The sequence below is a fragment of the Equus caballus genome, chromosome 28, assembly GCF_041296265.1.
Source record: "Equus caballus isolate H_3958 breed thoroughbred chromosome 28, TB-T2T, whole genome shotgun sequence".
Lineage (NCBI taxonomy): Eukaryota > Metazoa > Chordata > Mammalia > Perissodactyla > Equidae > Equus > Equus caballus.
Window position 1 is genome coordinate 33694937 of NC_091711.1, and position 12313 is coordinate 33707249.

Sequence of the window (12313 nt, forward strand, 5' to 3'; positions counted from 1 at the left end):
CAAAGAAGGTTGTAGTGAGAAAACAATGTCCTTCTGGGCTTCCAAAAATAACTCAGAATCCTCCTAGTGGCAGTATTTTCAAAAATGTTTAAGCTTTCTGGCTGACAATTCAGTAATATATAGTTAAAGCCTTAAAAGTATGCATTTTTTTTCGAACGGTAATTACAATCCTAGAATTTGCCTGAAAGAAAGAAGAATGCAAAACTGTATGTACATAACAGCAAAACATTAGAAAGAAACTATATTTCCAATATCCATCATGAAAATACTGCCAAGTATGTATCTACATTATGATATACCTAACTATATATAGGTAGAGATATCCAACATACTCTACCGAACTGTGGTAGAGATATACAACGGAAAAGTACATAGCCAATAAAAATAAAGACATAAGTCTACCTTTATTGATGTGGAAAGAAGATTATGATGTATCTTCAAATGAATATCACAGATTATAAAAGAGACTACATATGATTCCAGTTCTTTATTAGAATATATACTATGTATGTATCTACATTATGATATACCTAACTATGCATAGGTAGAGATATCCAACTATAGAAGGATCTATATGAAAATATTAATAGTGTTTATGTCTAGGAGAAGAATTGGGGGTAGTTCTAAATTTTCTTCTTTACACTTTTTTCCCTGTTCTTCAGTTTTCACAATAAGCATGTATTACTTTTACAATCACAAAAAGTTTAAATACCAACCAACCATTGAACCATAAAGAATCTCAATATCTGACTTGTCCCACGTCTTTAAGCACTGATAATAATTGCCAGAATGCCCTGGACTAAAAGGAGACAAGTACTATTTCTTTTGGAGAGAAAGAAGGGCCTATAATTCTCAGATTAGACAGCCCAGAGAACTTTCAGGGTATGCTGTCAGGCATAACTACTTAGCATAACCCTGAGGTCCAGGAATTTATCAGATAGACAGAGGTAAAAATTTTTCCTGATACAAGTTCTCTTTAATAGAGAGAAACAGTATAAGTAATAGATATGCTTTGAAGTAGGAAAAAACTTACAGCAGTGGATAATCTGGACGCTAATGTCATTTCCAAGTTCCCTTTGAGACCAAGAAGCGCAGGAACTAAAATGAAAACTTCTGTTACTTTTTTGAACACCTCCCAGTGCTGTAAGAAAAAAAAAAAATAGAATTTTCTGGCACTCTTTAAAAAACACTTTAGAACAAAGACATTTCTAAAACTCTCAGCCTTTTTTCCAATGTTGCATTTACATTTTGAATGACTACACAGGTCATTTAATCAGTGAACATTTAGCTTAACCCATTCTCCAGAGCTCTGAAACCCTAAGTTACTTTAGAAAATTTAGTTAGAGTGGGGAGTGATAGCTGATTCAGTCACTACATTCCAAAATACATCTAGCTTGCTACACAACTCTGATGCTCTTCAGTTGTACTTTATCCCTTTATGATGACAAGAGTCAGCGTAACTAGTAGTTAACCCCAAAGACTTAAGAATCAGATAACCTGGATTTGAATCTTGGTTCCAACACTAATTATAACAACCCCATAGGAAAATTACAGTAATATTATTATTTAATTCACAAACGAAGAAATTAAGATTCAGAGCCGTTAAATGATTTTCCTAAGATCAAAGGATGGGACCTAGAATTGACTTGAGAAGTTCTGAGTCATCCCACGTTCTGGTTCCCATTTTAGGGTGTGAGGCAAGAGGCTGCAGAGCAGAGAATCATAAAAAGAGCACTAAGTTGGAATTAAGAGAATTTGTGATTCTAGGCCTGGATCTTTCATAACACGGCTGCACGATCCTGGATGAGTTACGTGTCTTTCTGATCTCAATTTCTTCATGAAATGATGATACTATCTGTCCTGTCTAGCCCTGGGGAAATACCACGATAATGAAAATGAGGGATATTAAAGTACTTTATAACCTGAAAAGACCATATGACTTAATGACACAAGGTGCTATTTTACAAGTGCTATTAAGAGGGGACTGTCCTAGTAAAAGACTTTACGGACTAAGGATATTACTTCATGCCAAAAAATATCAAAAACACAGTCTTACCATTAATACCAAGACAGGTAAGAAAAGTAAAACTTAAATCCGTCAGATAAATGAGAGAAAAATTCAATTTGTCCCCAAAAGTTTCCCTAGGTGCTGTTCCAAATAGTTGTAGAACCAAGGTGTTCAGGAAATTTTCATCAGATCAGTCTTTGGTAAAATTCTGTTTCAAAGGATTCGTAAGAGATTCACGAGGGTTCAAGCTAATGGAGGATCAGCCTAAAAAAGCACTGGGGGGGTCCAGTCGCATCCCAGATTCCTTAACCTGTCAAACTAACAAACAAACAATTGTGTCCATGTTTTATGACGGGATAAGAATTCTGCTGTGCTAGTGAGATACGCACCTTTCAGAGATGACGGTGGTGGTGACGATAATGATGATGATGAATAATGACAGATAATAATAATAAATATTAACAATATTCAAAATTCATTGATTGCTTGCTAGGTGCCAGGCACTATTCTTTAGGCTTAGTCATTCAATCTCCACACAAACTTATGAGACAGGAATCATTTTTATCAGATCAGACGTAATTCAGGAATACATTTCACCTAGGTCATAATTTTAAGATACCCACCTATATGATTTAATTTTAGAAACCCCAGAATACTATGCAAATGTCTCTATCAGTCACATGTCATCACATTTTAGGTTTGTTGGGATGCACTCCTTGGGGTTACTAACACCCTTTCCAAGTTCAATTCAAATCAAATACTCCTGTGAAAATTACTATGAAATTACTAACACCATAGCATTGATATAACAATAACTATTAATTATTGATTTCCTATCTCCTGCCAAATAAATTCCACATTCTTTTCTCTACACCTGCAGAGGTGTGCTTATAGAAATTCTCAAATTTTCTCAGTTCATAGCACCCTTACTGTCTCAGAAATGTTTTCAGGGCACCCTTAGGCCAAAAGAAATATCTAACAGTCTTATTAAGTAGCTAGGTCCAAACAACTTAATAAGTATTTATTTCCTAACAATTTAGTGGCCATTTGAAGAAACAACACAAATAAATTGAAAGAAAGAATAATAATTTTATGTCACATAACCAGAATTAGTTACTAATGGGATGTGTGTACCTGTTGGGCACTACACATCTCTAAACTTGGAACTGGAAACTGCCACTTTCATTTCTTATTCTATATTGGTTTTTGTGTGACACTTGCCTTTTATCATAGCACCGCTGAAAAACTAGTTTTGAAAGATATGTCATCAAGACGAATGGAGTGTAATCTAATGTTGAATCACCTTGAGCTGGGAGTCTGTAGAGTATCCAAGAGATGTCATTGTTTTTCCCTTAAAAATTTAAAATATCCCACAGCAACCCTAGGTTGTCCAAACACACAGTCTGGGAAATATGATAGGGAGAAGCCGTACGTTAGTCAAAGGGAAGGGCTCTGGAGTCAAGATTACCTGGGTTGAAATTGCGACTCTGCTACTTTTACTGTGTGACTTGGGCAAAACTATGCTTTACTTTCTTCATCTAAAATAGGGACATAATTTTGTCTCGATCACATATGGTTGTGCTCAGGACTGTGCCTATACATAGTAATGAGTAACAATATCGAGTGTTTATTAGCTATAACGTCAAGATATATTATCAGTGAATTTTCCTTTCGGGAGGAGGTAATTCAAAACAAAGTCCATCAAGAGGATGCTGAGGCAGCTAGTGCCCCAAATAAATTTCACCTACTTACAAATTTTGCCATGACACAGACATGTCCTCTGAGGTGATGGAGAGTATTATGAACTGCTGAACTTCTCCACAAGAACCTGCCCTAAAGGAAATCAACTTCTAATCTTACCTAATTCTGGACTTCTGTCAATATCCAGAATCTTAAGCAAGCACCCACACATCAAACGTAATGTCAGATTGCTTACACATGGACTACGGAGACTCAAAACCTAAAAATCTATTAACGTCCAAAAGGAAAAACCAAAATGAAACTTAAAAAAACCCCAAGAATAATAAAATAAGTTGAGGAACACATCCATAGAGTCCTAACTTAAACAGAAAAAGTTTTTAAAAATCTGGTTGGTAAAAAATGTTTACTCAATTTTAAGAAACATACATACCCCAAATTTGGAGAAGTTTTGTTTCTCTTTTTAAAAACTAAACCCAGTCACTTTTAGACATATGATAAAATGACCAACCTCATTCATAATTACAGAAATGCAAATTAAAAGGTGATAAATTTTCACCTACGAGATTGGTAAAGATCAAAAAGTTGGATAATACTCTGTTGGTAAGCATATAAGGAAACAGGAACTCTACTATACTATTGGTGAGAATGTAAAGCTTTAACTTCTTTCGGGGAATTTGGCAATATCTATCAAATGTAAAATGCACATAATTTTTAACTCAGAACTCTACTTTAAGGGATTTATCCTACAAATAAACTTGCAAATGAGTTCAAATACACACATATATAATGAGTTTACTTCATCATTGTTCCTAACAGCAAAAGATTTGAGGCAATTTAAATCCCCTTCGTTAAGTAACTCGGTAGAAAAATAATGATACATTCTTGCTACAGAACATTATGTAGCTGGAGAAGAATGTGGTAAATCTGTGTGCTCCTATATAGCAGCTCCAAGATAAATTAAGAAGAGCAAAGTGAAGAGCAGCATTGTAGGGTTTTTTTGTGTTTTTTAGTGAATATATATATATAATATGTATATTTTAGCATATATATGCATATACTTGCATTTAACATCTATTCAAGGAGACAAACAGTAACAGTAATTTCTAAGGAAGGGAATAGGGCAAGGGCACGTACCAGAGGAGAGAGACTTCCTTCTCCATCATATATTCTTTCATACAGCTTAAATATGCTTTACCAGATACATATATTACTATTTTCATTAAACTTTTTATTTTGCAATAATTGTAGATTCACATGCAGTTATAAAAATAATACACAGAGATCCCATGTACCCTTTACCAGCTTCCCCCAATGGTAACATCTTGCAAAACTATATGACAATATCACAACCAGGATATTGACATTGATACAGCCAAGATACAGAACATTTCCATCACCACAAGGATCCCTCCCGTCACCTTTTTATAGCCTCATCCACATCTCTCCACTCCCAACCGTTTCTTAATCCCTGGCAATCACTCATCTGTTCTCCATTTCTATAATTTTGTCAACTGAAGAATGTTATATAAGTGAAGTAATATATTATTTTTCATGTTTATTTGCCATCCGTACACACTCTTTGAAATGCCTCTATATGTCTTTTGCCAATTTTCTAATCGTTTTTTTTTCTGTTGAGTTTTGAGAGCTCCATATATATTCTAGTCTTTTGACAGATATGTGGTTTGCAAATATCTTCTTTCACTCTGTAGCTTGGCTTTTTTCATCCTTTTAACAAGGTCATTCACAGGACAAAATTTTTATTTGATAAAGTCCAATTTACCCATTTTTTCTTTTATGAATCACGTTTTTGGTGTCAAATCTAAGAAATCTTCTGCCTAGCTCTAGCTCCTGAAGATTTTCCATGTTTTCCTAAAAGTTGTATAGTTTTATGTTTTATATTTTGTGTGATCCATGTTGAGTTTATTTTTCTTTAAAGTGTGAGGCTTAGATTGAGATTTTTTTTTTTTTTTTTTGGCCTATGGATGTCTAATTGCTGCAGTACCACTTGCCAAAAGGGCTATTTTTTCCTCCATTGAATTCCTTTTACATCTCTGTCAGAAATTAGTTGGACGTATTTGTGTGGGTTTACATCTGGGCTGTCTGTTCTGTTGCACAGATCTATGTGTCTATCCCTCTGCCAACACCACACAGTCTTGATAACTGCGGTCATTTTAATAATCTTAAAATCAGGGAGACTGATCCCTCCCACTGTCTGTTTTCAAAATTGTTAAAGCTATTCTATTATTTGCATACTTACTAATTGCATATAAATTTTAGAATATTAATTATATCTACAAAAAACCTTGCTAGGATTTAAAAAGTTCTGTTAAGCCTGTATATCAATTTGGGGAGAACTGATACCTTTATTATGTTGAATTTTCCAGGCCATGAATATAGCACTTCTCTCCATTTATTTAGATCTTCCTTGATTACTTTCATGAGTGTTTCGTAGCTTCCAGCATACAAGTCCTGTACATGTCTTGTTAGATTTATACCTAGGCATTTATTTTTTGAGTAAATGTTATTGTATCTTTAATGTCAATGTCCACACATTCATTGCTAGTGTAGAGAAACAGAATTTATGTTTGTATGTATTGTGTGTCCTGTGACCTTGCTGAATTCATTTATGTTCTAGGAGCTTTTTGGTAGATTCCTTTGGATTTTCTAAGTAGGCAAGCACGTCATCTGCAAATAGGGAGTTTTATGTCTTCCCTTCCGACCTTTGATTCCCTTTTCTTGCCTTATTGCACTATGACGAATAAAGGTAACGAGTGCGGACATTCTCACCTTGTACCTGATCTTACAGGAAAAGCATTCAGTATCTCACCATTAAGTAAAATGCAGAGGAAGTCCCATGCTATTCTTATTTATCTGAGGGTTTTTATCATGAAAAGGTGTTGAGTTTTGTCAAATGTTTCTTCTGCATCAGTTGACAGGATCATGGGATTTTCTTCTTTAGCCTGTTAATATGAATCACATTGATTAATTTTCAAATATTGAACCAGATTTGCATCCTGAGAACAAACTTCCCTTGTTCATGGTGTATAATTCATTTTACATGTTGCTGAATTCTATTTGCCAATATTTTGTTAAAGATTTTTCTCTGTCTACGTACAGGAGAGATACTGATCTGTAGGGTTTTTTTATTGCATTGTCTCTGGTTTTGGTATCCGGGTAAGACTAGTTTCGTAAAATGAATTGGGAAGTGTTCCCTCCTCCTCAATTTTTCAGAAGATCTCAAGTAGAATTAATGTTAACTCTGCTTTAAACATTTGGTATAATTTTCAGGTGAAACTATCTGGGTCTGAAGATGTTTTAGGCGTTTTTTTAAAATTATGAATTCAATTTCCTTAATAGGTATAGAGCTATTCAAATTACCCACTTCATTTTGGGTTAATTGTGGTAGTTAACATTTATCAAAGTAGTGATCTGCTTTGTTTAAGTTGCAAAATGTTTGTATGTAGAGTTGTTTGTAGTACTCCTTCATTATCCTTTCCATGTCTCCCATTTCATTCTGCGATTGGTAATTAAGGTCTTCTCTTTTTTTTGTCATTATCAGTCTTGCTAGAAATTGTCAGTTTTATTGATCTTTTCAAAGAACCAGCTATCTATTTCATCGATTTTTCTCTACTGCTTTCCTACTTTCAATTTCGTTGGTTTTTGCTTTTATCTCTCTTATTTCCTTTTTTCTGCTTGCTTTGCGTTGGTTTATTTTGCTCATCTTTTTCTAAGTTTGAGATGGGAGCTTAGATTGCTGGTTTGAGATTTTTCCTTTCTTATGTATGCATTTAGTTCTATAAATTTCCATCTCTGTATTGCTTTACCAGTGACTTACAAATTTTGATGTTATATTTCCATGTTCATTCAGTTCAATGTTTTGTTTTGTTTTTTATTTTTCTTGAGACTTCCTCTTTGATCCACAGATTATCTAAACGTATGCTGTTTCATTTGCAAGTGTTTACAAATTTTCCTGTTATCTTCTGTTACAGATTTTTAGTTTGATTACATTGTGGTCAGAGAACATAGTCTGAATTATTTCTTTTTTTTTGCACAAGATTAGCCATGAGCTAACATCTGTGCCCATCTTCCTCTACTTTATATGTGGGACACCTGCCCCAGCATGGCTTGACAAGCGGTGCATAGGTCTACACCCGGGATCCGAACTGGTGAACCCCGGGCCACCAAAGCAGAACATGGGAACTTAACCGCTGCTCCACTGGGCTGGCCCCACTTTCAATATTTTAAATTTGCTGAGGTTTGGTTCATGGCCCAGGAGTTGGTCTATCTTGGTATATGATCCAGGACAGCTTGAACAGAATGTGTACAGTGCTGGTTTTGCACGGAGTGTTCTGCAAATGTCCATTAGATCTTGTTGGTTGATGGTACTGTTGAGTTCTTCTATATCCTTGCTGATTTTCTTTCTAGTTGTTCTAGAGAGAACGGTGAGAGAAGGATGTTGAAGTCTCCAACTATAATTGTGGATTTTTCTTTTTGCCTTTCAGTTTTATTGAAGGCTCTCATTATCAGTTAACAAGATGAAAGTCCCAGCACCCTACATGCCCTTCCCTGAAATCATCCTGGCTAAAGTGTTGGGGTACTTCATTATGGCTTCGGTTTTCCCCCCACCTTTATTGAGGCATAATTGAAAATAAAATTCTAATATATTTAAAGTGTATAACATGATGATTTGATATACATACACAGTGAAAGTGTTCCCACCATCATGCTCATTAATTTAACTAACTCACCTCCCTTTCCCTTACACATCGCACTAACATCCACTAGCTACCTGTTGGTTAACATATCCATCAACTCCACATAGCTACCTTTTCGTTTTTTGGTGAGAATGCATAGATCTACTCTCTTAGCAAATATCAATTATACAATACAGTATTATCAACTATAGTCACCATGCTATACATTAGATCCTCAGAACCTATTTCTCTTATCACTGAGAGTATGTGCCTTATTACCAACCTCTCTCCATTTCCAACACCCCCTAGCCCCTGGCAATCACCATTCTACTCTGTTTCTACGAGTTTGAACTTTTTTTTTAGACTCCAAATATAAGTGATACCATGAAATACTTGTCTTTCTCTGTCTGGCTTGTTTCATTTAGCATAATGCCCCCCTGGTTCATCCATGTTGTTCATTACAGCCTCTTGAGGTTGCCGTCGAAGCTCCCTGCTGGTCCTTGGCTGGTGTGGGTGTGGGTGGGGCCAGTTTTTTCTGTGATGTTTGGCTAGAGTAAAACAATTATTGTCTGAAAGTTTTCTGTCTTGCTAGGTAGCCCCTTTCCTAGTCCTTTGGCTAGAGAGAGCAGGCTTTTGCTGGATTTTTGTTTTTCTGTCTGCATCTGTTGGCATTTTCATGTTATTGGCTTCTTTGAATCCAAGTCTGGGATATATGAAGCAAAAGGAAACTCGCCGCTATTTTGTTCTTTGGATACAAAAGGAGCCCAGCCAGCCTGCTTTCTTCTTTCCACTTTCCAGGGTCTTCTTATGTTTGTTTTATATAAAGTTTCCAGGGTTTTTTTGTACTTAATGGGAGGTATAGGTAAAAATACATCCATTGCAATGGAATCCACGTATTATGTTTTAAACAAAAGCCAGAACCACCACATCAGAGGGAATGCTAATGCCCTCCTGAGGTCATGGCCATGTTAAAAGAGGTATTTTATCTTTAATAAAAACTCTAAAACTCTAGCTATGCTTTATAAGGTGGGACAAACATAGTGATGACTTCCTAGCTTTGTGAATGGAGAAACTGGTGACAAAAATTAGTCTAACATTGATACTGCCCTCTTACCTTCTCTTTGCTTTTTTTTTGCTGAGGACGATTTACCCTCAACTAACATCTGTTGCCAATCTTCCTCTATTTTGTATGTGAGCCACCACCACAGCATGGCCACTGATGGACAAGTGGTGTCGGTCCATGCCCGGGAACTGAATCCACACTGCTGATGCAGAGCATGCCAAACTTAACCACTAGGCCACCGGGGTTGGCCTTCTTGGCACTTTTAAAAGACTGCTGTCTTGTGCACAAAATTTCAACAAAGCATCCCTTTTCTCTCTGACCTATCAACTTTCCACATCAGAAAAAACCTCTACTCAGAGTTCCGGGGTTAGAAATACAATGCAGGTATTAGATCATGCCATCTGAATTACAAAACGTACACACACTGCATTGGTAGTATAGTAACAAAATAAGGACAATCGAGAGCTATACTATCATTTATTTCAAAGGAATGTTCTTCAGCATTACAACAAGATTGTCTTCATAAAATATAACAGGATCTCAGGGTTTTATAGAGAGACATTAGCTTTCAAGAATATTCTAAGGATAAGTATAAATTTACCTAGGAATCACTGGAAGTTCCAAAGGTATTAGTCCAGTTTACTTCTATTTCTTTTAGATGGGTGGGTGGCTAACACTAACCTCATTTTACGGAGTCTTCTAACAGATTAAGTCTATGGACGATCTGAGATATGCAAACAGCACATTAGAGAGAGAACAAGATTTATCTACAAGACAGGGCTCTGCCATTTACCAGCTGTATATTCTTGGGTAAATCATTTAAAAATATCTGTTTATTTTTAGTGAGGGAAGAAAAGACGAGGAGCTTGAACTAGGTGATTTCCAAGGATACTTCCAATTCTGACATTCTATGATTCTAAGTTTGATCATCAAAATTCAGGAATATTTACAACAGAGGTAGAGTTTATTTCATTCATTCATTTAACAAGGAATTATTGTCTGCTTTGTGTAAGCCATTAGGCTGGTTTTTTGGACTGGGCCCTACCTAAGTGGAACAAAAGACTATGTGGCCTAACTACCCCACTCAACCCCACTTACTAGCAGGAAGGGAACTTGGATTAGTTTAGATTAGTAGCTCTCAAACTTTAGCCTGCATCAAAATCACCAGGAATACTTGTGAAAACAGATTGCTGGGCCTCATCCCCAGGTTTCTGATTCAGTAGACCTCGGATGGAGCCTGAGAATTTGTGTATCTAACATGTTCCCAGATGATGCTGACACTGCTGGTTCAGGGGCACACTGTCAGAGCCACTGACTCAGATAAAGAGAAAGACCATAGAGGGGTCAAGTCTTATATGCCAGGAGTTACTACTCTACAGGTGTTGTTCTTGCCTTTTCTGCACACTTTTTCATCTCCATTTTCCTTGTAACAATGTCCACTCCCTCTCCTTTGAGAAGCAGTTAAATTCCTATTCTTTGTGATTCTGGTGAAACTGCTGATCTGGGGATAGAAATGTGACTCAAACTAAGATAGAAATGTAACGTGACGGGGCCATCACATCACTACATCTCTCCAGTCACATCGACTGGTCTTAGGGGGAAACACATGACCAAAGACAAGCCAGCTGCAGAGTTCTGCCCTAGAATTTTCCAAATCAAAGACAGAAGGATAGTTCATTCTTTCCCTTTGTAAAACAAACTAAAAGGATATGACTCCACCCTGGTCAGCAGCTACATGCAATAGGAGAATGAAGGCAACAAACAAAATGGAAGCTGAAGTGAAAGACAGACAGACAGAGGTAAGGTAATCATAAAATTAAGTCCCTGATATAGTTCTATCTGAGTCAGGCTGTACACTTGTTCTTCCCAGTTACAAAAGACGGTGCGTTCTGTACTGTAATTGGTGCCTGACATGCTCTTTTACTAAATTCTTTAATGTGAGGTCCAAAGAGAATAAAAGGATGTTGTAAGGCAGAAGCACACAAAAGTAGCTTAGTTTTGGACCTTTGGATAAGCTTGAATATGTAAAAGCAAGCATTCTATATCCCTATAGGTTTTGAGTATCTCTGTAGAATTCCTATAGCGCTCACTTTCTATCTCTAAAGGTACTTAAATATTCAGTCATACACTATAGTTATAATCTATGCATTTGTATTTCCCACTACTACAAAAAGGCACAGACCTTGGGGTAAAAATACTAAATTTGTATATCCAGAATATACAAATAACTCCTACAAATCAATAAGAAAAGGACAAACAAATAGGAAAATGGGCAAAGAAATGTCCAAATGGTCAGTAAAAATCATTAGTCATCAGGGAAATCCTCATTAAAAACACAATGAGATACCACCTCACATTTTCCAAAATTAAAAAGACTGCTGATATCTTGTATAAATAAGACTATAGAGCAGTGGGACCTGTCATATATTTTTATTTAGTCTGTAAATTGGCACAATCACTTTGGAAAACCATTTGACATATACTAAATTTAACTGTCTGCATATCCTAAGACTCAGAAATTCCATTTCTACACATATACCAAACAGAAATGCATGCACATTTGCACTAAGAATCTGGAAACATCACTCATCCCAACGTCTACACATATACCAAACAGAAATGCATGCACATTTGCACTAAGAATCTGGAAACATCACTCATCCCAACGTCTATTGATAGTAGAATGGATAAATTGTGATATTTTCATCCAATGGATTACTATACAGCAATAAAAATTAATGAACTACAGTTTCATAAAACTTACATAATGTTGAGCAAACAAAGCCAGACACAAAGGACTATATTCTGTATACTTCCACGTGTCAACTTTAAAGAGAATTAAGTAAA

The 12313-nt window shown here is 36.0% G+C and overlaps 1 protein-coding gene across 9 annotated transcripts in view; it reads right to left on the reverse strand.

Moving 5' to 3' along the window:
* SLC41A2 (solute carrier family 41 member 2) overlaps nt 1–12313 on the reverse strand; it is a 124717-nt gene that overhangs the window by 79127 nt on the left and 33277 nt on the right. For all 9 annotated transcript variants that reach the window (XM_070254577.1, XM_023631763.2, XM_023631762.2 and 6 more), the window contains exon 3: nt 1034–1141. In XM_070254577.1, the coding sequence (XP_070110678.1) occupies nt 1034–1141 (108 nt within the window). The remainder of the gene's footprint in view (nt 1–1033; nt 1142–12313) is intronic.